Genomic DNA, 27,741 nt, shown 5'->3' with positions numbered 1-27,741 from the left:
AGAATGTGGTACAGTGGTTGCAGCTCAGTTTGTAGATCACATGGGAATTTTTGCAGACAGCCTTACCTTTGATGGGGTGGAAGATGCCTGTGACAGGACAGAATTTGTTGATAGTGGAATGGTGTATGGGACAGTTCTTCCATGTAGATCTTTGCAACGATATGAACCATGAGGAAGGGGCTGGGAGCATTGGTGGAGTGGGGATGCAAGGATATTATGTAGGTTTGGTGAGGAGCAAAATATTATGGTGGAAAGGGCAAGGCAGAAAGATGGGAAGTTATTCCTCATTTCAGGGCATAATGAGTGGAGGCCAAAAGCTTCATGGAGAAAGTGATTCAGTTGCTCTGGTCCTGGGTGGTACTGAGTCGAGAGAGGAGTGCTCCTTTGAGACTGGGTAGTTGGTAACTGGGATGGTGGGAGGGGGGGGGAGGAGTAATAGGTCGCTAAAGCCATTGTATATTTGTTTCTGGACAAGCGTGGGAGGGTAATTTCTGCTTGTGAAGGCCTTAGTGACACCCTTGGAATATTTGGAGAGGGACTTCTCATCACTACAGATGCAGTGACTTGGGTGGTTATGCCGTGAAAGTATTGTTGATGGTTGGTAGGCTTGATGCGGGTGGAGGTACTGATATAACCAGCCTAGAGGTGAAGGTGGCTTGTTGGGTTCAGAAGGACCAGGAGAAGCAAATGAAGGAGAAGTTGCTGAGTCTCTGGAGAAATGTTGATTAGGTGTCATCAGTGAATATGAACCAGATGAGTGGTTTGCAATTCTGGATGGCTGGAAAGGATTCCTCTAGATGGCTAATGAATAGGTTGGTGCAATGCATGTGTCCACTGTCATATAATGGATTTGTTTGCAGTTGATGCCTTTAAAGGAGGAGTAATTGCGAGTGAGGATATAGCTAGTCATGGTGACCAGGAAGGAGGTTGTAGGTTTGGAGTCAGCCGGTCACTGAGAAAGGCAGCATTCAGTAGCAACAAAGAGATCTTAGTGCAGAGGAAGACTGCATCAGCAGTGATGACAAAATATCTATGTTGTAAAGGAACAGGTACTGTGGAGAGTCAGTGAACAAAACAGTTACTGCCTTTTACATAGGAGGCTATGTTATGGGTGACAGGCTGAAGGTGATCCATGAGAGTAGATTCCCAGTCTCCTTTCTGGTCACCACCACCAACAATACCATAGTCCAAAATTACTTCTCCCTGCAATATACATTTTGCACCTGTAAGCACCCTGCTCTCAATCTTCATTGATCCTTACCCATCTTCTTCCTCACTCCGAGTTCATCATTACACACACGTTCTAGCCCACCAATGCACCTGTCGATCTTTTCCCTTTTTTCTACTTCTGTCCTCTCCACTCTGCCTTTCTCCTCCACCTCCCTGCAACCCCACCCCAGCAAAATCTCCTGGCATTGCACCTTGCAGTCCCACCCTTTCTCCACGGCATCCCTGCATGCACCCACAGGCAGCACACTATCTTCCCCACACCTACCCTGCCACATCTCCCTCTTCCCACCCCATGCCTCCTCCTTACACCACTAACCACCCTGGAATACCCCTGCAATCACAGTCAGACCCCAGTGTCCAGATACAGTGGCCACGGGTTTCTGTAGATGTGTGTGATATGTTTTTTATTTTAAAAAAAGGACTTTGTCCTGAAAGCTTAATATTGTGTGTGTTTTTTATTTTGGCTGTCTGCAACTCAGTGTCTCCTCTATGGGATGAGTAGCAATCTATCCATTTAATAGCATCGATATTTCATTCTGGACTTTCCTTTATTTATAACAATTTTTGCTTCTGAACTCTTCTTATTTTAACAGCCACAGATATCCATTTCCCACTTATTTCTGTTCACTATCCTTGTGCTAATTGTATTTTTTTACTGTTCCTGTACTAACTGTTTGTGTTTCATCAAACATTTTATATACTACAATGCATAATACTATTCTTTCCTATGAGAAAAATCAAGATTAATAAATATGCTATTCATTATTTGTATACTGTACCTCTTAGTAATGTCTGTTTTTACCTATGTGCAAAATTGTAATTAACTTGTCTGTAAATTAATGCAAATTATATGTTTATAAATTAATGACTTATAATGACATGCAAGTAATAAAATACTGTTTTGACTCATTCCAGATACTTGCATAAATGCACTTGTGGATCTATATAACATCCATCAGAAATAATAAATAAATAAAAAACCGAGGGTTTCAAAACTGCTTCCTTTATGTGTGGGCTACACTTCCTGAATATTCTTCCAATGAATCTTAATGCCTCATTTGCCTTTCCTGCAAAGTGTTTTTGTGGTCACTTAAATAGATATGTATGCATTTTCCAATAAATAAAATGGCTGTGACTGCTTCTAGTGTTTGTTTGGTAATCATATAATCACACAATGATGGGTTCTCCCATCTGTTTATGTGCAATATGTTACATTTGTTTACAGAACAACTTCTAATCAATGCACCTAGCATTAACACCTGCAGGCCTTTTTGCTACAATTCTCTAACACTGCAACTACTATATATTTGATAGTGTCCTCCATGAACAGCCTCATGGAACTTATGATCTTAATCACATGGAAATTAATATTCAGAGAGTCCATAATTAAATTTCAAGTTCCAAAATTCTGTGGAGAAAAGAAAAAAATGCTGCTGAGAATGACATCAAATCTGATGAGAATATTATTGATGCAGAGGGAAACATCATGGGGAAAAATTTGACTAACAAAAAGTGCTGTAACCATCAGAATACACACTCCAACAGATGCGCAGTACATTGTTTCTCAGTTTTGGTCTGCAGTGCCCAACATGACTGTCTCTATGAAGGATCATGCACTGCTCACATAGGTCTTTCACAAGACCACTGACTGCATCCATAGCACTGCAGAAGTTTTGGAAGCCAAAGGGTATAAAAAGGCATTGGTCTGATGTATGCTAAGAGTCTGGAGAAAATTATTACAAAATTAGAAAAGACAGGTTCTTCTTAAGTGCAGCATGGCAGAGAGGGGAAACCAGTTGATTTGATGCACTGATATCCATACATTCACTCTGGAATATCTTGCTCATGTGAAAGAGGGCAATGAATGGCTGCAGAACATTCTGAGAAATGACTAAGTCCATTTTCATCTCCCAAGGACATGTCAATATGCAGAAATATTGTATATGAGGAACAGAAAATCCACATATATATCAATCAGTACCACTTAATTCTACGAAGGAGACTGTGTGGTGTAGGTTGATGGGGTTGTTTATTTTGTTTGTTGTAGGGCTGCATTTTTTTCCAATTGTTCAAGAGCATGGTTGTGTGAGTAGGAACATTTTTACATAAGGCAGCACTCCTCTGCACATTGCACAGCCCATGAAGTGGCTGCTGCAGAGGCATTTCAGAAATGCTAGGATATCAGCTATCATTTTCCTTTAGTCTCGCAATCCAGATCACCTGACATCATGTGGGTGTCTTCTGGCTGTGGGGTTATCTGAAAGATGCTGTGTTCAGTGCTCAAATCACAAATGTAGCTGAACTGAAGGTAAACACTGCCAAAGACAATTTGAACATGTCCCCTGAGGCACTCCAATCTGTTGTCAAACATGGTTTCTCATTTCAGCTTGTGGCAGAAAACAGCACACAGTGTATTGTGAATGTCTTTCGACAGTCTCACAATGATTAGAAATTGATGTTATTTTACTTTTGTTGGCCCAGGAAACAACTAAAAGCTTGTGTCATTTTGCTTTTTATGCCTTTATGTGGTTTGTGGACCCAGGAAAATTAAAAAGTGATGTTATTTTGCTTTTTATGCGGTTTTGGACTCAGGACAATTAAAAATTGATTTTTCCATGATAGTCTTTATGAATTGCGTTACCTAACTAACAGTGCCACAACTGTTGACTGCTGAGCTTGTTGAGTGCTGCTCATTGAACACTATGGATAGTATAATGTGAAAATCAAACAATAGCCATCATATTGCATTTCATCTCTCGTTTATAGCTAACCTCCTTATTTTAAAACACTTACAGAACCACCTAGTGGTAAAATTTTCATTAATTTTTTACCCCATGATGTTGTCCCCTGCAACAATAATATGCTGTCCATTTTTGACATCATTTTTCTTTCTACATTTTGAAGTTGAAACTTTAATTACAGACACTCTTTATACAGTGAACAGTAAAGGTCCTAAAACACTCAGTTCAGATAGGCTCAAAGTTACTTTTACATCTGAAGACTGACGTGCTATGTTCTTTTTGCTAGGAACCTCAATCCAATCACAAATATTCTGTCTGTTCTATCTGTTTGTATTTCTGCCAGTGAATAACCATGTGGAGCTGTATCAAAACTTTTGTTCAAACAGAAAGCATAGGTGTCACATTTACTTTATCATTCTAATTGTTTAAAGGTGATAAAATTCTTACTTATCACAATGAAAAAGAGAAGTACCACCATAATAACATAGAAGAAAGTATTCATAAATGGGAATATGTGAAACCTCTACATGGAGAACAAAGGAAGGAGGGAAAAGGAAAACAAGTGTGAAACCCAAAAGGCATGCACACACACACACACACACACACACACACACACACACACACACACACACAAGTGAGTATGCACTGTAATGGGAACATAATTTGAATACACACTTCTTAAAATATTTGTTTACTATGCAAAACACAAAACTGCTATGAAAATTTGTAAACTTTTTTTCTAAATTAATATTATTTAAAGCAGTGTCTCATACCTTATATGTCTTGAAATAGTAATTGTCATCATAGGACGGCAATGTTATACTTTTAATAATTTTGTGGTTCATGTCAGTTTTCAAATACTCTGCTGGACTGACAGAAATTTGACCTCCATTCTTGTCAGCTGTAAAGCAATACCTAACATTAGCTTATAACATAAATTACTCTCAGTTATAGCACACAACACACACACACACACACACACACACACACACACACACATTTAACTTATATGTCATACATCAGTAATGGCTGATAGAACTCTTTCTGCAGCTGATTATTACTGGCCTAGAAGATAACTTTTCATTATATCTTTGCGTGACTTATCTACATGTCATTTCAAGATACATCCCTTTGTCTCTCTGGAGATGTAGTCCTATGTGGGAAGCACACAGAGACAACCTGTCTTCCAAGAAGGTTACCATGTACTGCAAAATACAGCCACAACTCAAAATTTATCATTTTAAGTGACATTTGTAATACAAGATTGCTATGTTCCACTCATCAGTGAACAAGAAGTATAAAAAATGTCATTCATATGTGAAGGGAAGGTGCAAAATAAAAATATCACATGGCTATTTGAACAACCTATGGATGTATGAACTACTTTTCCAATATGATAATGACTTTCACCATCAACTTAGTTTGTGTGTGTATAATCAATCAATCAATCAATCAGACAACGTCAAGATAACTTACATTTTTAACATAAATTACTAAATACAATTTTGTGTGGATAACATAAGGCCATCTGCTAGATACAGTGTTGAAATAAAGTATTTTCAGTTTCAAAAAATTTGTCTACTGTGTAGAAAGGATAATTCACTAGTATTCTGTACAACTTAGCTTTGAAGATATTGACAGGTAACTCTTTTAAATCTATATTTAACTTATTGTACAACTTAAGTCCAAGAACTAAATATGAATTCTGTGATTTGGATAGTCTTTGATATGGTACATTTAAACATGATTTGTTCCTGGTGTTATGGCTATGTACATCTCTTCTTAATGATATATTTGAAATATTGTTCCTAAAATACAATAGAACTTTATAGATGTACAAGTTTATTACCGTCAGGCATTGCAATTTAACAAACAAGGTTTTACAGTGTTCTAACTTATCTAAGCAGGTTATTATTCTTACTAACTTTTTTTGTAAAAGTGGAATGCCCTTTACGTGACTGCTATTGCCCCACAATAAGATTCCATATGATATGATACTTTGAAAGAAAGCAAAATATGCTGATCTTTTATACCTATTAGGGACATGTCTTTTTAAGTTTCTAATTAAGTAGATAACTCTTGAGAGTCTGGCGGATAAATGTTTGACATGTGGTTCCCATGTCAACTTGTTGTCTACTATAACACCTAAAACTTTTATGGTTTCTAAGTCATGATTCTCGCTTAAGCTTAAGGAAAGTGCCTGGGTCTTACTTTCATTTAGTAGAAAACTGTTCTCTCTAAACCATAATAAACTCTGAGTGAGGGTATCTTTAAATATATTTTTCAGTGTGTTTAAACCTGAGCTTTTATTTTAAAAGGTTGTGTCATTGGCATACGTTATTGTGTGAGAGTTTACAAAAGATTGCAGGTCATTAATCATAAGTAAAAACACAGAGGTCCAAGTACTGAGCCCTGTGGCACACCAGACCTAACATTAATCAGATCTGACTTCTCCCTGTAAATGCATACTGCTTGTTGGCGGTTCTCAAGGAAGGATTCAATCATATTTATGCTGCTATTAGCAAAACGATAATAGGATAGCTTATTCAGTAAAGTATCAAGGTCCACACAGTCAAACACTTTGTTCTGATCACAAAATGTGGACTGCGGAAATCCCCTAGCCTCAAACACATCCATAACAAATTTTACAAGAGAATCCATAGCATCTGTTTTAGATTTACCTTTCATGAATCCATATTGTTTGTCACTTATTAAGTTTAAGTTATCTAAATACGTGCAAACTTGATTATACATAATTGTTCCAAGAATTTTTGAGAAAACAGGAGTTAACAATATTGGTCTGTAACTAGCAGGACAGTTCTTATCACCTTTCTTATATACCAGAACCACTCTAGATATTTTTAGTACATCAGGAAACTTGTTTTCAGATAGACATTTATTTACACAGTAGGTTAAGGGATCAATTATGCAGTCAGTAATATCTTTCAATAAGTTACATGATAAATCATAGTAATCAACGCTATCTGAGGCTTTGAAATTTTTAACTATTTTCAGAATTGTATTGGTACACACCTCTGTGAAGTTGAAAATGCTCTGGCAGAGTCTTTCAAAATACACTCCTGGAAATTGAAATAAGAACACCTGGAATTCATTGTCCCAGGAAGGGGAAACTTTATTGACACATTCCTGGGGTCAGATACATCACATGATCACACTGACAGAACCACAGGCACATAGACACAGGCAACAGAGCATGCACAGTGTCGGAACTAGTACAGTGTATATCCACCTTTCGCAGCAATGCAGGCTGCTATTCTCCCATGGAGACGATCACAGAGATGCTGGATGTAGTCCTGTGGAACGGCTTGCCATGCTATTTCCACCTGGCGCCTCAGTTGGACCAGCGTTCATGCTGGACGTGCAGACCGCGTGAGACGACGCTTCATCCAGTCCCAAACATGCTCAATGGGGGACAGATCCGGAGATCTTGCTGGCCAGGGTAGTTGACTTACACCTTCTAGAGCACGTTGGGTGGCACGGGATACATGGGGACGTCCTGTTGGAACAGCAAGTTCCCTTGCCGGTCTGGGAATGGTAGAACGATGGGTTCGATGACGGTTTGGATGTACCATGCACTATTCAGTGTCCCCTCGACGATCATCAGAGGTGTACGGCCAGTGTAGGAGATCGCTCCCCACACCATGATGCCGGGTGTTGGCCCTGTGTGCCTCGGTATTATGCAGTCCTGATTGTGGCGCTCACCTGCATGGCTCCAAACACGCATACGACCATCATTGGCACCAAGGCAGAAGCGACTCACATCGCTGAAGATGATACGTCTCCATTCGTCCCTCCATTCACGCCTGTCGCGACACCACTGGAGGCGGGCTGCATGATGTTGGGGCCTGACCGGAAGATGGCCTAACGGTGTGCGGGACCGTAGCCCAGCTTCATGGAGACGGTTGCAAATGGTCCTCGCCGATACCCCAGGAGCAACAGTGTCCCTAATTTGCTGGGAAGTGGCGGTGCGGTCCCCTATGGCACTGCGTAGGATCTTACGGTCTTGGCGTGCATCCGTGCGTCGCTGTGGTGCAGTCCCAGGTCGACGGGCACGTGCACCTTCCGCCGACCACTGGCGACAGCATCGATGTACTGTGGAGACCTCACGCCCCAAGCGTTGAGCAATTCGGCAGTACGTCCACCCGCCCTCCCGCATGCCCACTGTACGCCCTCGCTCAAAGTCCGTCAACTGCACATACGGTTCACGTCCACACTGTCGCGGCATGCTACCAGTGTTAAAGACTACGATGGAGCTCCGTATGCCACGGCAAACTGGCTGACACTGACGGTGGCGGTGCACAAATTCTGCGCAGCTAGCGCCATTCGACGGCCAACACCGCGGTTCCTGGTGTGTCCGCTGTGCCGTGCATGTGATCATTGCTTGTACAGCCCTCTCACAGTGTCCGGAGCAAGAATGGTGGGTCTGACACACCGGTGTCAATGTGTTCTTTTTCCATTTCCAGGAGTGTAGTTATCGATGAAGTTAAGGGAATTTTCTGGAGGTTTGTCTATTGAGCTGCATATTTCTTCAATAGATTGGAAGCATAATTTATTGAATTCATCTGGGGATATGGCAATAACATCTTTTCCTTTAGTGTGTTCCACAGAGTTGATTATACTCCAGGCTTTTTTGCATTTACTTGTAGACTTTTCAATGAGGGCTGTATTATATAGCTTCTTAGCAACATTAATAGCCTGTCTATAAATACACTTAGCTCTGGAATATAATTCTTTATGTAGTTCAAATTTGCTGTTCTTGTACATACCAGAATAGAGCATAACAGTGTTTTTTATTTGCCCTAACTGTGGAGTGTACCATTCCCTGTTTTTCCTTCTCTTATAACAACTACTATCTTTAATATTTAGAGAACATTTTCTCAAAGGAATGTTATTTTCAAATTATTTAAAAATATAGAAAAAACTAAGTAAAAACAATGTTGGAAGAACAATGTTGTAGTCTACTAAATAGGGCATCCCAACTGATACAGGTGAGGGCTAATCTAAATCTATCTATCCTCTCTTTGTTCGTAGGTCTCGTGGTTACACTTTTAGCTTTTTGGCTGGAACATTTTCATTTGCAGCATTTCTATCCCACTTCTACATTCATGATCAACTGAATCAAAGATATCTACCTAGTGCATGTAGTGCCACACTTTCTCCAAATGAAAGGGGGACATCTCACATTACACTCCTATGGGCTACACACAAAAATGTGAATAGTATGCATTTTGTCCAGCTGAATGAGGGATGGGCAGGCAGCACATGCAAGATCTGACAGGTGGATGCAGCTTGGAACAAAACTGTAAAGGTGGTTACAGTTTGTAAACTCACAGACAACAAGATCTTTCATGTGTTGTGTCCATTGTAATTAGCAGACAGGTGTAATCACTACAGTAGAAGATGAAGATGTGGCCAGTTTTACTGCAAGTCACTGCTACGGCTTCATGTGAACTACATGATCCCAGTAGTCAAGGTCTCACAAGCTATAAGAAAGACCAGTTACTAATGACAGCATGCTGACCCATAAAGTTAAGAGAAGATGTAATAATCTTATGGAAAGATCATGATGAAATAAAAAGATTGGTACTATGTAGAAGCAGTTATGACAATTTGTTTGGAAATGATAACATGTTAAAAATGGCAAAGAGCTGAAATCTTGAAGAAAATCTCTACTCTGCCAATACAGTATGGCCTTCATTGATGCAACATTTAAAAACCAATCAGATGTAGCTTCTGAATGTATTTTTGGAATTGCAGAATACTGTTTGTATAGAGGCACTGTTTGGAACTTCCCATATTTTTGGAGATTTTTGAAAATAGTAATTCATACAAAATTAATCTAGAAACTTCCAACGCAACATGAAAACTACTGGAAGAGACTAAGCGACTGAGGTGCCAAATCACATGTTGCACATTAATCTCACCTGGTAGATTGGCATTTGTCACAATGAAAAGGTCAATCATGATAAAAAATAGCACTCAAACCTAGAACCACATCTAATAATGAAGCACCATATAAGAGAAGGTGATCTTTCTTTTGAAAAGATGTTCTAACAACATAGTTGTATGTTGAAAATAAGTATGTTTTGATTTTTTAAGATTTTAAAAAGGAAGAACTGATTTCATTTGTTCACTGTTAATTTCAAAACTACAGTATTTCTTACAGAACATTGTAGATGTTTCACCAGAGCAAATTTATTGAGCAATGCCTTTAAATATGTCTGCTTGTGTCTGTGTATGTGCGGATGGATATGTGTGTGTGTGTGCGAGTGAACACCTGTCCTTTTTTTCCCCTAAGGGAAGTCTTTCCGCTCCTGGGATTGGAATGACTCCTTATCCTCTCCCTTAAAACCCACATCCTTTCGTCTTTCCCTCTCCTTCCTGAAGAAGCAACCATCGGTTGCGAAAGCTAGTAATTCTGTGTGTGTGTTTGTGTGTTTTGTTCATGTGCCTGTCTGCCGGCGCTTTCCCGCTTGGTAAGTCTTGGAATCTTTGTTTTTAATATATTTTTCCCATGTGGAAGTTTCCTTCTATTTTATTTACAAACTTATCTATAATTATATATAAATTGTTCTAAAGTATTTGTTGGTCATGCAGTATGATATTTCTAGAACTGAAGACCTACGCTTTTAAATGTGTCTTTTTTCAAAATTGATTTTATTCACTGAGATGGAGCTACAGCCATTCGAGTATATTGTACTAGAAGCTCTTCATCATATGACAAAGGTAAGAAGATGTAACTAAGAGCAAGACATGGTATTTGTGTTAGCTCTGTGGGCTTCTTCTTTCAAACCAGTTTTAGGTGTGTACTTAATAGTTGCCATATTGTTGTTGTGTTGTGATGTGGGCACATTTCTGCTATGGAAAAAGGAAAAAAAGAAAAGGATACTAGTAATATCCCAAAACATTGCTTACATGTGAAAGTTTGATGGCATAATGCACAAATTAAAGGGGCAGAGTGTACTACAAGTTCTGTGACAACAGGGGGGAGGGGGGGGGGGGGGAAGTAGGTATTTCATTTATACACTGTATGGGTATGGGTTCATTCTTGTCAGAACTAGGTTTGACTCTAACATGACAGGGAAACAGCATACAATGTATGCATTTAAGTATTTCATTAAGTGAAATGTGAAATGGAAATATGCCTAGTGTAATAAGAAGCTGTTTTTAAATATATTGAACTAAAGCAAGTGACCTTCCCCATGTTAGTTGAAATGCAAATGTAGCCTATCATGCAACTCCTTATCAAATGAATTAAAAACAAATTTATTTAATGGCTTTTATAAGCAAAATGTAGCTATGCAAGGCACATTTCTAATGGGTTTAATACTACCAGTCTCCAGGCAATGCACTGATAAATATGTCAAACTTGTGAACAGCCATCATCAATACAGTGAGTCTACATGGTTCCTGAAGGAAAATGTGGTCATTCCAGAGTCTGCAAGAAACATTCATGGACATATATTATGAATAAACTGAATATGGGTCAAGGGTCATACCATGATAACAGTGGTTGTGCATACAACTAAAAATATACTGAGGATGATATTCTACCGGTATCAGTATATACAGTAAACAACTGCAAAACAACCAGAAAGAGTACTGTGCACAGCAAAGACAAATAAAATCATGAATCTAGAATAATAAAAGTTTAACAACATAAACTACATTCTTTAATTTTACTTTCTGGTATGGTATGATTTGACCAAATATAGAATTTTTCAGTTCTTCATACCTATATTGATCCTAGCATCTGCAGCTTCCAGAATGAGAAAAATATCAGATGGAAACTCTTGGTACATGTGTTTAATTGACAGATTTCCAGCAACTGTTCCTGCCTGTAATAAAAGAAAGATAAAAACACATTTTTCTGCTACCCACTAAAGTGCAATGTCATAGAGATGTAATTCTAAAACTGTTTTAAATAGCCAAGTGTGATTTAAACTCAATACCAGTGATACTATATAACATATTCTTACATTTCTAATTGGAACATTTGCCACGAGGTCTATGTGATCTGCAAGCATTTTGGTGTAGCTAAAATTTTTGTTTGATTTTGAAATATCATAAAATAGCTCCATAACTTCAGTTAGAGACATATTTCCACCAATTGTTATCTCTGAATCAATATTGAATTTCTTGAGCTCCTCAACATCACTAATGTCGATGAATAGTTCAATGTCAGGTTTCCTTCGATATACACCTGGAATCAGTAATGAAGAACAAGATACAAACTAGTATATTTTTTAAAGCTAGGTGTGAAAAGCAAAGCAAATACTAAAATCTGAATAGACTATTCTGAGTGAATGTGGGAATAAATGCATTCAGAATGAAAATAAACCAAAAATAATAACCACTTTACGACACAACAGGAGCGGCTACTTAACAGCCACTGAAACAAATATACCTTCAATTTGTCCATCAGACTCACAAATTTAAAAGCACAAGATATGAGAATCAAACTGTTTTCCTCATAAAACTACATTAACATTTCCATTAAAAACTTGCTTGCCATTTTCTCAACAGAGAAGCCTCTGTTGAGGGATATATAGGGCCTCTATTGAGGGATATGTAGGGACATTTAACATGTGATTATCAGGAAAGTGCATAAACAGAACAAGACTGAAAGACTGTAAATCTCTCTCACTCTCCCTGTGTGTGTGTGTGTGTGTGTGTGTGTGTGTGTAAAGGGGGGGGGGGGGAGGAGAAGAATACCAAATATGTAAGTTGAGCTACAATGCTACAGTGATGAAGTTCTTGTTAATGAGCCCAGCCACTGCTTAATGCTTCCTCTGTCCAGTGAGTGACTTTTTCACTCATTTCATCATTTAATAATTGAATCTACTGAGAGGAGTAAATACCAAAAAATTGTGTATTATAGTCTTACACTGTTTGAAATGTATATAAACCTCATACAATTTTTATTTTCTTCCACTCTGTGTCACTGCAGGGTGTTTAGTGGACATTGTTTCCAATTATGAATAATAACAGCTGAACCAAGTTGCTACACTAAGCCCCATCAATGTTTAAAGCACATTTTTCACAGTTAGGAATAACAGTAGATGAACCAAGTTGTTACAATAAATATCATCAACCAGAGATGATTCAGATTACATAAGAACAATGGAGGAAGAGGAAATGTCTTCACAGGACCACTAATTGCCAGGCCCAAATTTAACCATTCTTTAAACAACTTCAACAACAAGAAAGTGATCCTTGTTGAGTTACAGAAGAATGGTGGATAAAAGGCAAAATAAAAACTATACAGATTTATGTTTTGAAGACAAAACACTACCAATCAAATTAATAAAAAGTAAAATAACTAGTATAACCAATAAAAGAAAAGGCAATGACTGTTCAGATTTTACATGCCTCAAATATTCTACTAAAAGCTAAAATTAACCAACACTTTCAAGAAGACCAATTTGGATTTAAGAAGGAAAAGAAACCAAGGAAGCTATACCAGCACTACAAATGGTCCTAGTCATTAGGAAAGACTTAGATAAACAGGAAAATGTATCCCACAGTCATTGAACTAGAGAAGGCTTTTGAAATAATGGAATGAAGAATGCTGTTTAGATTAGATTAGATTAGATTAATACTAGTTCCATGGATCATGAATACGATATGGAGAACTGAACAAAATTGGAAGAGCCTAGTGAGATGAAAGCTTGATTCTGTCTATGGAAAACCCAGAATACATATATACCAAGGAAGCTATACCAGCAGTACAAATGGTCTTAGTCATTAGAAAATACTTAGATAAACAGGAAAATGCATCCCACAGTCATTGAACCAGACAATGCTTTTGAAATAATGGATTTTGGAATGCTGTATGGAGAACTGAATAAAATTGGGAGAGCCTAGTGAGATGAAAGCTTGATTCTCAGTCTATGGAAAAACCAGAATACATATACAGTTAACAATGACCTAAGAAAGGGTCTGGAATAAGCAGAGGTTATGATGATTTCCTCTCCATCCTTATTTATTTAATTTATATAGATGAAGTGCAATATAAACAATAAAAATCAACACTGAAAGGAACTAAATTAATGGTAAACATATACTGTATTTGATTTGCTGATCATAAAGTAGTGTTAGCAGATTCTGAAAAGGTTATGAACTCTACATTAAAAAACTCTCTGATGCCTTTGACAACCATGAAACGAAAATAAATACAAATAAGACTAAAATAATGATTGCAGATTAATCAGACAGATTAGTAAGGGCAAACATTAAGATTGTAAATCATATGCTAATGTAAGTAAATAATTTTTTCTTCTTTTGTAGTATATTAGAAGATGACAACAAAAGGATCATGCACATTAAAAAAAAGAATTGCAATGAATGAATAAGTATCTGGAGATAACAGTATTTTATTTATAAAAGAATCATTACTATACAGTCAATAAAGTAAGTCATCAAGACATTTATATGGAGCTTTCATTGCTAGAGTTGTGTAGGATGGACACCGGGAAATACAGGACAGAAAATATTAGAGGCAACAGAGATGTGTGCATAGAGAAGAGCTACAAAATATACTAGACTTAAAGAAAAACTGAGGAACAGATACTAATAGGTACCAAAAATAAAAATGAATTGATTACCACAATACAAAGAAAAAACTACATGGTTTGGAAAACTTATTTCACATAACAGCTTTACAAATACATCTGTGTGTGGGGGGGGGGATCAAGAAATAGGTGCATATTACAAGCTGTTATCTGTGGAACGAACTGCAGCAACAATAACCAAAAGGTATTGAATTTTTGAATTGTGTTTTATTCATCTTATGAAGTACATTTGCAATCCATTTTGTTTGCGTACATGAGACATGTCAAAAATTTATAAAACAATGACAATGTTTTTTTTCATTAATAAATAATAGCACTATAATAAATAACAACACTATAAGGATAACACATTGTACCCAGCTCAAATTTCCAGTTTGTCCTGCATGAATTCACTCACTGAGCAATAACACTTCAGTGTCAGCACCTCATATAGCTTTATTTTAAGTGAACCTAAATTCATCTGCATCAGCTTGTTGCTTTTAATTTATTTTAAATTTTCATTCCCATGTATTGAGGTCCCTGGGCATACAGACTGAGGCAGTGGGTGGGGAGCATAAAATTTTCTTTGTTTCTGGTATCATATGAATAGCCAAAATGGTTTCCTTCAAATAATTCATGTCTGGTGTACAAAAATATAATAATCTCATATATATGTATAAGGATGGAAAGTTAATATTTTAAGTTTTCTAAATAATGGTCAACATGGTTATTTGTGATTTGCAATGCACATATTTTGTATGATTGTTTTCCGTATTTTTATTATCCACACTATGTTTGTCAAGTTACCCAAAAAACAATACCATACCTAATAATGGATTTGAAGTAGCTTGTATATGCTACTTTTTATGTGTCCATGTCAATTGCAGTTGACAATATTTGTATTGCAAATGCAAAGCTGCTCAGTTAGTTTGCCAGATATTCATTGTGTGCCTGCCAGCTCTAATTTTTATTTACATTTAAACCTTAGAATTTGACTGAATCAACTTCTTCTACACCTTATTTGTTGTGTACAAACTAATCTGCTCACATTTTGACTGGTTGTTTATGATGTGCATCATGTGAGTCTTATATATGTTTAGATTCAACACATTTAGCTAAAACCAAGTTTCTAAGGTAGTGACAGTACTGATTACAGATTCGGGAATTTTTTACAAGTCCTGATCTTCAACTAAGACAGAAGTATCACCTACAAACAGAACTGATGGGGAGCTGATATTTAATGGTAAGTCATTAACATAAAAGAGAAATAGGACTGGGCCTAATATGGAGCCTTGTGGAACACCATGAGATAATTTTTTTTCCAGTCAGAAAAATAAAATGTGCCATTTAAAGAAATGTTAACTTTTTGCTTTCTGTTGGATAAGTAGGATCTAAGCCAATGTAGGGCACTGCCACTAACGGCATACTAGAAAAATGACAAGTGAAAGAGAAGGTCCGCCACATCAACAAGGCATTCCCTTCAGCATCCAATGATGATATTAGATGCGATAGTAATAAATTTCAGCACTGATGAAGTTTTCTCTGCAGAGGAATGTCACCACAGAGCAAGAAGATTAAAAACTGACAAAATCACATTCTGCCCTATTAAAGTCCATTAAAATGTGCATAACATGTGAATATGGGACTGGTTGCAGCTGTCAGTTCTGAGAATGCCTATACATGCATATAAAATGTGAATGAATGAAAAGTGCAGTACTGTTATGCTACTTTTTGAAATATCTTATACACAATATTTTTCAGACCAGATGTACTTGCAAAATAATGTATCCTCTATTTTTGTTGTGAAATGTTTTGTGCCAAAACTTTAAGATTTTTGACCTTTTTCTTCTGTTATAAATGCAAAATTTGTCTGATGGTATCACATTATTAGGAATGTAATACAAAAAGCATTTGATTTTGAAAAATCAAACTATATTTTTTCCAAAAATTATGCCAAAAATACAGTGAATAAAAGAGATGTGGATTAAGAAATTAATGAATTTTAATGGTAATATCAATTTGTACAAATAACAGTCATAATCACATAATGAAATAAGTAAAAGTAACCAGATCCCTTAAAGCTGAGTCATTAATAGGCGCATAAACAAGGCTGACAATGTTGCTAATTCTCAGATAATATCCTTCTTTTGAGCTATGGAATACATATACATCTGCATCTGTCTTTGCCATTAGTCACAAGGGACAATGTAATGTAACAACCTTAACTTTTATATAGAAGTACAGGGTCTTTATTGTATTAATTGATATGTTTTAGTGACTATTACACTACAGTGTATTTATGATTGTATTTATGATTGTGATTATTCTTTTCTCATTTATTATTCATTATCTACTACAATTTTTGAAAAATTAAATTCTCTAAACAACAAAGTTTTTCTAAATAACAAAGTTTGGTGCAATATTTCATTTGTAAGATTATAAAACAGGATAATTTGGAATTTTTGCACCATTCTGTTAAAACAATAATTGAAAATAAAATAATAATTTATTGAATAATGCAGCTTTTGTATGAAACATGGAATATAATCTATGAGAACACTGTAAAATTAAAACAAATTCTTAAAACTGTAAATAAATCAATAATTAGTCATCTTTAGGATGATTTAAAATGTAGTTGTTTCTGTTAATTGTGTCAAGAATTGCAGTGTCTGTAAATATTAGTAATGAAAATAATTAAGCACTGTAGTAGTAATTTGCCCATTTCAATAGCAATTACTTAAATTTGATTCCTCACAAAATTTTGTACCAAAAAGGTACAGTTTAAGCAAACAAATAATGTCTGACATATACTTAGTTATTGTAAAACTTATTATTTTACTTAAAGTTTTTGAAAATATGTACTTTTACCTTATAGCTTTACAAAAACATTAATATTAATACTGATTTGTTACATTTTTACATAAAGGTTGTTGCTAGGCCAAGTAAATTAAGTGTTGCTGAGTTGTTAATCAGCTATCAGTTATTGAAGTCTGAAACAAAGATGTGTTCTGAGATAAAAATCAACATCTCATTCCACTGTTTAAAAATATTACCTGGGCTTTATCTAAAAGACAGTCATTGGCCCAAATTCATCATATAAGCAGGCTATTATAAAAAATTCAGTATATTCACTTGTCATAACAGAAGTTTGTAATATGATTACTTTAATGAATCTGCAACATAGTTACAGTTACATGTATAACTGTAGACAAAAGGAGTTTATATTTGAATCTCATTAACAAGTTGTCTTCAGAAAGTATTTAATCTTCATCTTTCCCATGCGAACTAGGGAAGTGTGGGAGTTATTCTTAAGTGATGTGGGACATTTAAGTGCAATTGTGAATCTTTTTCTGCCAGCAAAAAGCATCAGTCAATGGCAGTCAACCTATGAGTGACTATGTGCATCCTGTCAATCAAAAAAAATTTGAGACTGGATTAACAGAAAGCAGAAAAAATTTAAGACTGGGGTATTAACACTTCAGATATCCCACATAACCTCTCCCCTCTTGAGTACAATGCACAGAACACTTATGTAAAACTGCCAAAGAAGTTCTTCATTGGGATATTTTTCAACTCAAGTATCACATTGGCTCGAATGTCAGATATCTTAGCAAAATATTAGCCCTTCTTGTAGATGTCTGCAGTTTGGTGTCTTACAATAGGTTTCTATTGTTGACACAAACTCTTCTGACCTGTGATGATTTTTTACAGAAAATAAGTGTCCATGATTAACACTTCAATCAATTCGTAGAAGATTTTCACACATCATGGGTTCATTTGGGAAGCAAGGTGCCCAAGACAAACATTGCACACATTTTCCCCTTCATTTAAACATTCTGGAAAATATCTTGTGTACATTAATCAGAGATGTTGCCTCATTGTCATTTCTGACACAACGTCACTGACACACTGTGATTGCACATCCATTAACTAACACTGCCCACACAAAACTGACTGGCCAAAAGTATTGTTACAGCACAGAGTAAAACGGGTTCCATGTTATAAAATTTTTAACAGAATTCAACCACCTTGACACATGGTAAGCTGGTTATTCCAGGATTAGTGGCAGACCAGGAAGCATGGTGATACAAGACAGACCAGCAACACAGGCTGCAACTCTGCAGTAGTGCAGTGAGAGAGAGCACACACAGCAGGAAAACAGAAGAGGACAGTGACTAAGCAAAATAACATGTACACATGTTCATGTGGTGCGATGCCACAAGAAGCAATAGGCACAGCTACAGAAAACACTCATAGACCAATTTAACTAGCTGCTAAGAGAGAATTAAAGCAAGAGTAGCAGAATAACAAGGTCTCGTGCAGTCATCGCTAGTAAACTGTACGTCACATAACTATGGAGAGCTCTTTAAAATCCAGTGCCCCAGCTTGAAGTAGGTGAGGATGGTTCAGGTCAATGGGAACAATGGAGTTCATGTTGATGACATTCCATTCCAAGACCATGTTGTTTTAGTAAGTCTTGTCTCAGATCACCCACAACAGTACCAGCCACCTTTGTAGTGGCTCAGAGCTGAACTCTACTGACAAACTTTGTGCTATGTCACTCCAACCACTACTGATGGAAGACCTGTTGAAATACTAGCAGAAGTGCAGTATCAGGCGCTGTACACTCTGAGTGTGGAACGGAAGACAATGACCAGGGTTCCAGGTGGATCACCGGGATGGATAGTGTACATTCTGATTAAGATAACCTTATGATCAATGTATTGTAGTGGCAGGGAGAAATGTTGATGGTATGTATTCAGTCATGATAAACATGGCTCTGCATGCACCTACAAAACAGGCACTTGAGAACTATGCTTAGCTGTTGGCTGGGCCCCTACTGATTGACACAGAAACATCAGTCATGTATTTATTTTAATGGGAGCACAGCAAGCACGTGTCAGATTCTAGTAAGTTATAAAATGATGGAACAAACTGAACAGTGATACTGTATAAAATTTTCACAAAAGCTTGGTAAACCCAGGTGGAAACTACTCACAAGATCAATACACCTTTGGGGAAAATGCCATAACCAATTCATATATAAAGGTGTGATACAAAAGTTTCAAAGATAGCCACATATCAATGGACAGCAAACTGCATTCAGGCAGCCTCTCTAAAATCCAAGTTGATAATATCATCGACCAAGTGGTGACTTTGGTCATAGAATACAATCTTATCATAGTACAAGAACTGATGAATTAAATTGGGGTAAGCATTGCATCAGTATATTCAATTTCAACCAACAATTTGTGCATGAATAGACAGTCCATAAAATTTGTACTGAAACTGCTGACAATGGAGAAGAAGCAATGGTAGATGGAATTGCACTAGACATGCCTGACAATATAAAACAGTAGCCCCAACTTTCTGAACATTATGATCACAGGTGATGACATAGATTTTATTTATTTACTTATTCACATTCCATAGATACATTATGCAAGAGAATTGTACAGATGTGGAACGAGTCATAATTATACAGGGGAACAGTAGCCTACTTATAGATGCTAATAGATATAAACTGCAATATATGCAAAGGAACAAAATATGTTAAAATTTACAACCTTAGGCTCTTCCTAAAGTTAAACAGATGTATAAAACAGTACAATAATGGAAAATGAAGTCCCATGCTTCTTGACAGAGCATAGGAGAATGATGTGGGTGACCCACAGCACCGTACTAGGCAAGGTCTAATGGAGATATTTTGCCGTTGCCTTCCTCAGACTGTAATGGGGATGAATGATGATGAGGAAGATGACACAACAACACCCAGTTATCTCAGGGCAGGTGAAAATCCCTGACACCTCCAGGAATTGAACATGGGACTCCGTGCTCTGTAAGTGAAAACACTACGGTGAGACCATGAGCTGCAGGCAAAAATGAAGTCCCATGCTGATTGACAGAGCATAGGGGAATGATGTGGGAGATCCACACCACTCTACTAGGCAAAGTCCTAATGGAGGTGGTTTGCTGTTGCCTTCTTCCAACCGTAATGGGAATGAATGATGGCACAACAATATACAGTCATCGACGGGCAGGTGAATATCCCTGACCCCACCAGGAATTGAAAACATGGGACCCTGTGCTCGGGAAGCAAGAACACTACCGCAAGACCATGAGTGGCAGACAGTACAATAATAAATTACAATTATTCCATATTAAGTTATCACTTTTGTAGAAGTCAAGTACACTGTTATTCTAACATAGATCATAATGTTCAGTTACACAGGGGTAACAGCAAATATTACAAGTCAATGTGTCATATCTGACTTATAGAAGTGGATATGTCAAAGAACTCATCAAGAGAGTAAAAAAGTGTTTCAGAAGATATTCTTTTAATTTACTTTTAATTTGTGGTATTACACTAGTAAGATTTTTTATGACCATAGGAAATGCATTAAATATCTTTTTGTTTGAATAGTGTACACATTTCAGTACTAGACTTTTTTTAAAGTTTTTTTAGTTTTTTCTATCCACACACAAGTCGTGTTTTGATCTTGTGCCATAGTCATGATAGTTACTGTTGGTTTTGTGCATGGGTAGGTTCTTAACTAAAAACGACATAAGGGATATATTGTAATATCACTGTTAATATCTTGTGTGTTTTAAAAAGATTTCTGTGTGAATGATTTCTATTCACTCCACTTAGAAATCCATTGCTCTTTTCTGAGTGACAAATACTTTATTTTCATTGGATGATTTTCCCAAAACATTTTGCCTTATGACAACAAACAAAAATAGCCAAAATAAGCAGCCTTAACAGCATCAGTATTTGCAGTCGCTGCTATAATACGTACAGTGTAAGTCTTTTTCTCAAGTCCCGAATATGGCACAACCAATTCAATTTATTGTTGATGTATAGGCCTAATCATCCTCAGGGGACACCACCTTAACGTAGCACTGTCCGTGTGGGCGAGGAGGTTTGCGTGCTCCGGATCCGGAGGGCTATGCCAGCGGTAGCGTAGCTACCAGCAGGGTCACCCATGCCAGACAGGCCAAAGGGGAGGAGCCAGACAAAGTGTGTCCCACAATGATCTATCGCTCCGCTTTCCTATCCCAAACCTGTCCTCACCATTTCCTTTTCCTGTCATTCCCTGGTATATGTACAAAAGGGCAGAAGGACCTCTATAGGCGTGGAGAAGCCAATCTTTCTACGGGAGAAAACCCCGAATGAAAAATCCTGGTCCTCCAGGTTGGGGGTTGGCGACGGGCTACCAACCCATCCTGGAAAGAATAATCACCGGTACTAGCATCACAGAAGAGCCTCGGATAGAACTGATCTCTGTAAAACGAACTAAGCAAGAACAAGGACTACGGAAGGAAATACAACGAAGGACCTGGAATGTCAGAAGCCTATACCAACCTGGGGCAGCAAAATGTGTAGTAATGGAGGCAGATAAGTATCAAATTGATCTGTTGGCCCTGCAAGAAACAAGATGGACAGAAACTGGAGCTACAGAAATGGAAAACTGTGTCATATTCCATGGAGCCTCAGAAACAAACCACTCACTAGGAACTTGTTCTGCAGTGAAGAAATCACTCTGTACCACTCTCATAGATTTTAAATCAATCAACCCCAGAATCTCAATCCTAACCATAGACACGGGAAAACACAAACTCACATATATAAATTGTCATGCCCCAACCTAATAAAGCGATGACATCAAAAAAGATATTTTCTACGAGGAATTAGAAACAGTTTTAGACAATGTACCAAGTAAACATTACAAAATTATTCTTGGAGATTTTAATGCGAAAATAGGGAAAGAAGCAGCCTTCATGGGGACCATCGGTAAGCACAGTTTACATGATGTGAGCAGTGATAATGGCACTAGGCTTGTTAGCTTTGTGACTGCAAAAGGCTTGTTTATAAGTAGTACTGATTTCGACAGGAAGAGAATATATAAAGGAACTTGGGTGTCTCCAGATGGGAAAACAGTGAACCAAATTGACCACCTAATTGTAGAGAAGAGAATAAAGAAGTGGATACAAAATGTTAGAATGGCAAGAGGTGTGGAATGTGGATGAGACCACTTCCTTGTCAGAGGAAAGATGAAAACAATATGGAGAGCCAGGAAGCACAAAAGAATGCAAAGAGTCACTCGATATGACCATGAGAGCCTGACTGAAGATAATATAAGAAGAACTTTCAAGATAGCACTAAAAAACCGTTTTGAGGCTTCGAATGAAGAGGAGGAGATACTGTGGTAGATCAGAACTGGAAGGTGATTGCAGAGACGATTAAAGAAACAGCCCAAGAAGTAATCCCAAAGCGAACTAGGGGAAAAAGAGTGTGGTTCAATGAGGAGTGTGAGGGAGCTATCAGGGAGAGACAACGGGCCAAACTAGTGTGGATACAAAGCAATATGCAAGAAGAAGAAAAATCGAAGTTTGAAGAAACACGACGGCAGACCCAAGCCACATTGAGGAAAGCAAAGAGAAAATATGTTAAAAGTATCATGGAGGAAGCTGAACAAGACTTTCATGGAAATAGGTATAAAGAACTTTATAGAAAAGTGAAAAGTTTTAAAGGAGGGACATACCATCAACACAGATTCATAAAAGATTCCAATGGAAGAATGTTAACAGAAGATCAAAAAATTGGAAGAATTATGGATGGAATACTTCAGAGAATTACTAAACTCTGATGAACCAACCGAACTACTTGAGTTTGATGAACCAGTAACAGTAGACCCAGAATATCCTCCGCCCACCATTGAAGAGATAAGGAACCAGATTAAAAACCTTAAGAATGGTAAAAATCCAGGTGAGTACGGTATTCCTGCTGAACTTCTCAAGGCTGGAGACGAAATCCTCTGTTTCAAAATCCACAAGCTAATCGAGCAAATTTGGGTAAAACATGAAATACCAGAGAAATGGAAGGTAGCTGTGATATGCCCCATATATAAAAAGAAAGACAAATCTGTACGTACAACAACAGTGTCATATTGCTACTCAACACCTGTTATAAGATCTTCTCCAACTGCCTATTAGAACAAATAAAACCTCTAGAAACAGACATAATTGGAGAATACCAAGGAGGTTTCCAGGCAGGGCGATCAACTACAGACCAGATTTTTGTCCTAAAACAGGTCTGTGAAAAAATGTATGAATACGGACGAGAGATACATCTCCTGTTTGTAGACTTCAAGAAGGCTTACGACAGTATACATAGAGCTAGCCTGATTAGAACTATGACAGAGTTTGGTAAACCAAAGAAGTTGGTCAAACTGGTAGAGGTATGCCTAAATGACACAAAACTTAAGGTTAAGGTAGGCAATTAAATGACAGAGAGCTTCCAAGCTGTAACAGGATTACACCAAGGAGATGGGCTATCCCCTGTTCTCTTCAACCTGGCACTTGAGAAGGTAATGTGGGATTTCAACAAAGAAAATATCAAGGGCATTCAAATTGGTAATGAACACATTACATATCTGGCCTATGCAGACGACATTGCACTATTAGCATGCACACAAGAAGATCTGAAGAGAAGTATCCAGATCTTGGAGTTATTGGCAGGTAGGATCGGTCTACAAATTAGCTCTGAAAAGACAGAGTATATGACCATAGGAAGAAAGATCCAGAACTCTCAAGATTTAATTGTGAACAACACCAGGTATAAACATGTGAAAGAGATCAAATACCTTGGATCTTTTCTTACAGAAGTAACATCAACTGAAGCAGAGATGAAAGCACAACTGCAGGCAGGAAACAAATACTATCACTCTCTAGACCCTATATTAAAATGTAGAAGTGTCTCTCAACAACTAAAGCTATGGTTTTATAAGACATTAATAATGCCAGTAGTACTTTATGGTTCTCAAACCTGGAGCACTCGAAAACAAGACCTTAAGCAACTGCTAACATTTGAAAGGAAAGTCCTCAGGAAAATATTTGGACCAGTCAGAGATCAGACTACTGGAGAATGGAGAAGACGCCATAACACTGAATTAGAAGAACTGTACAAGGATCCTAACATCTTGGAAGTGATGAGAAGCAAAAGACTGCAATGGGCTGGACATGTTGTTAGAATGGAGGCAACAAGATGGCCCAAAATCACAATGGACTGGATCCCGTCAGGCAGCAGACCAGTGGGAAGATCTAGAAATAGGTGGATCGATGGAGTGAGAGAAGACCTGTTGCAGCTGGGAGTCACGGAAAACTGGAGACAGATAGCAGAAGACACAGATGGATGGAGAGCTCTAACTGTGGTGGCGCGCGGTCCTCTGGGCCTGATTGCATGAATGAATGAATGATGTATAGGCCTAAAAATTTAGGAGAATATACTTGATGTACATCTTGATCATTACAGCTTAGACTTATTTCCTCCTGCACTTTCTGAGACCCATGTAAATGAACATACTTCTCTTTTATTTAAAAAAATTAAAGTCAGGCCTTTGCAGGCGAACCATTTATGGTGATTGTTGAACACGAAGTTGGCAGATGTTGCAATGTCACTGTCAGGCATTTCTTCTTCTTTTTTTTTTTCAACTAATAGCCATGTGTCATCTGCAGTCTGCAGAGACAGTAAATTTGGTAGTAGCTTTTGTAGAGTGTGGAAGGTCATTAACAAAAATAAGAAAGAACAGGGGTTCAGCACAGAACCCTGTGGCAATGCTGTACTTAATATTCCCCAACCAGATGAGGTTATTGTGCCATCTCCATGACTAAGTGATCCCCTGTGCTTTCTATCAGTTAAGTATGATCAAAGCCACATTCCCCATAGTGTCATTTAAACCATAATAACCAGCTTTTGAAAGAAGGATTTAAGGGTTCACACACTTGAAGGCCTTGACTAAATCACAAAATATACAGACTGAAGCTAATCTATTGTTCAGTGTTTCTAAAACATTATTGATAAATGGAAATATGTCTTCATCAGTTGACAAGCCTGCTTCGAATCTGAACTGATAATGGGTAAGAGCCTTGTGAATTTTCCAGTGCTCCACAATTCTCTTATGTATAAGTTTCTTAAGGACTTAGAAGAAACTTCTTAAAAGGGAAATCGGGTAGTAGTTAGAAGTGTCAGAATTATCCCATTTCTTGAATAATGGTTTCACATCTGCATACTTGATTCTGTCTGGGGTGATACCTTGTAGAAGGTACTCATTAAATATATGACAAAGTATTACACAAATGGCATTATGAGAATGTTTAAGTACCTTAGAGGAAACATTATCAGATCTGGATGAATTTTTGGTTTGCATTTTAGTGAGGATCCTTTTACCTCACTGACAAAGACTAGGGCTATATGCATTACATTTATTTTACACAATCCAGGTTCTTTCAGGACATCCATACCCTCATTGACTGAGTCCTTACAACCAGTTTTCTGGGAAGCTGTTAGAAAGTGCTCATTAAGGACACTTTCAACTGCACCAGCATCTTTAATCAAACAACCACAATGTCTTATTTCTATGTTAGAAACACTGTCATATTTTTTCCCAGCTCCCTTTATATAGCACTCCAGTTGGTTGTAATTTTATTGTTTGAGTTGTCTATTTCAGATTTAATATGTAATATTTTAGAGCACTTTATAACTCTTTTCAGTATTTTACAATATGATCTGTAATGTTCTTTTCAGCCAGCTCATCAGAACCTCCTTGTGATGTATATAAATCTCTTGTTCCCTTACATGAAATTTTTATCCCTTTTGTAACCCACAGTTTCATTTTGCAAGCCTGGGGATTCATTATTATAATTATTTTGTGAAATACTGCTTCAAAAAGGAACATGAATTCATATGTGAATAGGTTGAATTTAATATTAACATTTCTTTCTTTATACATTGGGTTCCAGGCAATCTGCTGCAAGAGCTTATTGAAATTTATTAATATTGATCTGGAAAACCTAATAACTGCTTTACATTTAATGCTAAAGCATATGCTATTAACAGTAAGCAACTGCCCATCATGGCCAGTCAGACTATTGAGAATTTCACTTACAGCACTGTGACTACTGCTAAACTTATCAATAAAGATGTTGTCAATAAGACTTACACTGGCATCTGTCACTTGGGTGGAAAATTCAACTACTAGAGTTAGATTAAAAGTTAGCAACAAATATTCTACTTCTCTTCAATTGGAGTGGCCTGTAAGTAAGTTTACATTTAAGTTACCCAGAATTACTAAATACTTCACCTTTGAATATATTTTTAATGAAACTGATTCAAGCTGTTTTAAGAAGACACGAATTATCCCTGCAGGAACCCTATATATTGTCACCACTATAACAGACATATTATCTGCAAAACTCTGAGATTCACAGGCTTCAAAATGAAAATATTCACAATGCATATTTAAGTTAAGTGATTTATGAGCTATACCCACTGACATATACTGCAGCACCACCTTTCTCTCTATTTGCTCTACAGTAACTATCAACTAGGACATAACCCTCAAACTGAGGCATCAGCATGGCAGACTTTACCTGCTGCTCCATGAAACACAATAAATGGATTTAGGCTAGGGAGTAATTTTCACTTATGTTAAGAGCCAAAACCTCCACTTTATCTCTTAGGCTCCTGATATTTTGGTTGAATATTCATAATTTATCATTCATAACAGAGTTTAAGCTATCATATTTGGGGGTTAAATTAATGTCTCTCAATACATAAGGATTGGTACTTGATTTACTGACAGGCTCCCTTTTATAGGCCCTGTTTGTGTGCTCATTACTAAGAAATTGACCAAAGTCTTGCCATGTTTCTTGTTGCACTGATCCAATAAAAATTTGTCACTCTTCCACACCTGTCACTTTTCATTAGTGATGGAGTTTGACAGGTTGTTGGTAATGAGTTGGTTACTGCTTTTGACTGGCTGGTGTTGTTTAATTCCACACTTTCGTGTTGCTTCTTGCGAATAAAAAATCCTGTTGCTTTTTGTCTAACTCCCTGGTTTTATGCTGTTTGCTACAAAGTTCCACTACCTGGTTCTCTAACTTGTGCCTTACATTTCTATTTAAATGGGGTCCACTATGCAGGGATGATCTTCACTATGCAGGGTTAAATCTGACTTTGGCACAGAAAGGGGTAAATTATGCTGCCACAAAAGTCTTTGGGCACCTACCAAACAGCATAAAAAGCCTGACAGATAGCCAACTAACATTTAAAAATAAATTAAAAGAATTTCTGGATGACAACTCCTTCTACTCATTGGCTGAATTTTTAGATAAAAAAAATAAAATAAAAAAAA

At 37.2% G+C, this 27,741-nt stretch overlaps 1 protein-coding gene across 2 annotated transcripts in view; it reads right to left on the bottom strand.

The window, feature by feature from the left end:
- LOC126284100 (uncharacterized) overlaps positions 1-27,741 on the bottom strand; it is a 305,109-nt gene that overhangs the window by 170,126 nt on the left and 107,242 nt on the right. For both annotated transcript variants that reach the window (XM_049982752.1, XM_049982753.1), the window contains exons 7-9: positions 11,972-12,195; positions 11,728-11,830; positions 4,745-4,872 (exon numbers count right to left, since the gene is read on the bottom strand). In XM_049982752.1, coding sequence (XP_049838709.1) covers positions 4,745-4,872; positions 11,728-11,830; positions 11,972-12,195 — 455 coding nt within the window. The remainder of the gene's footprint in view (positions 1-4,744; positions 4,873-11,727; positions 11,831-11,971; positions 12,196-27,741) is intronic.

The sequence above is a fragment of the Schistocerca gregaria genome, chromosome 8 (genome assembly GCF_023897955.1).
Source record: "Schistocerca gregaria isolate iqSchGreg1 chromosome 8, iqSchGreg1.2, whole genome shotgun sequence".
NCBI classification, from domain to species: domain Eukaryota; kingdom Metazoa; phylum Arthropoda; class Insecta; order Orthoptera; family Acrididae; genus Schistocerca; species Schistocerca gregaria.
This window is presented reverse-complemented; position numbering and strand designations above follow the sequence as displayed.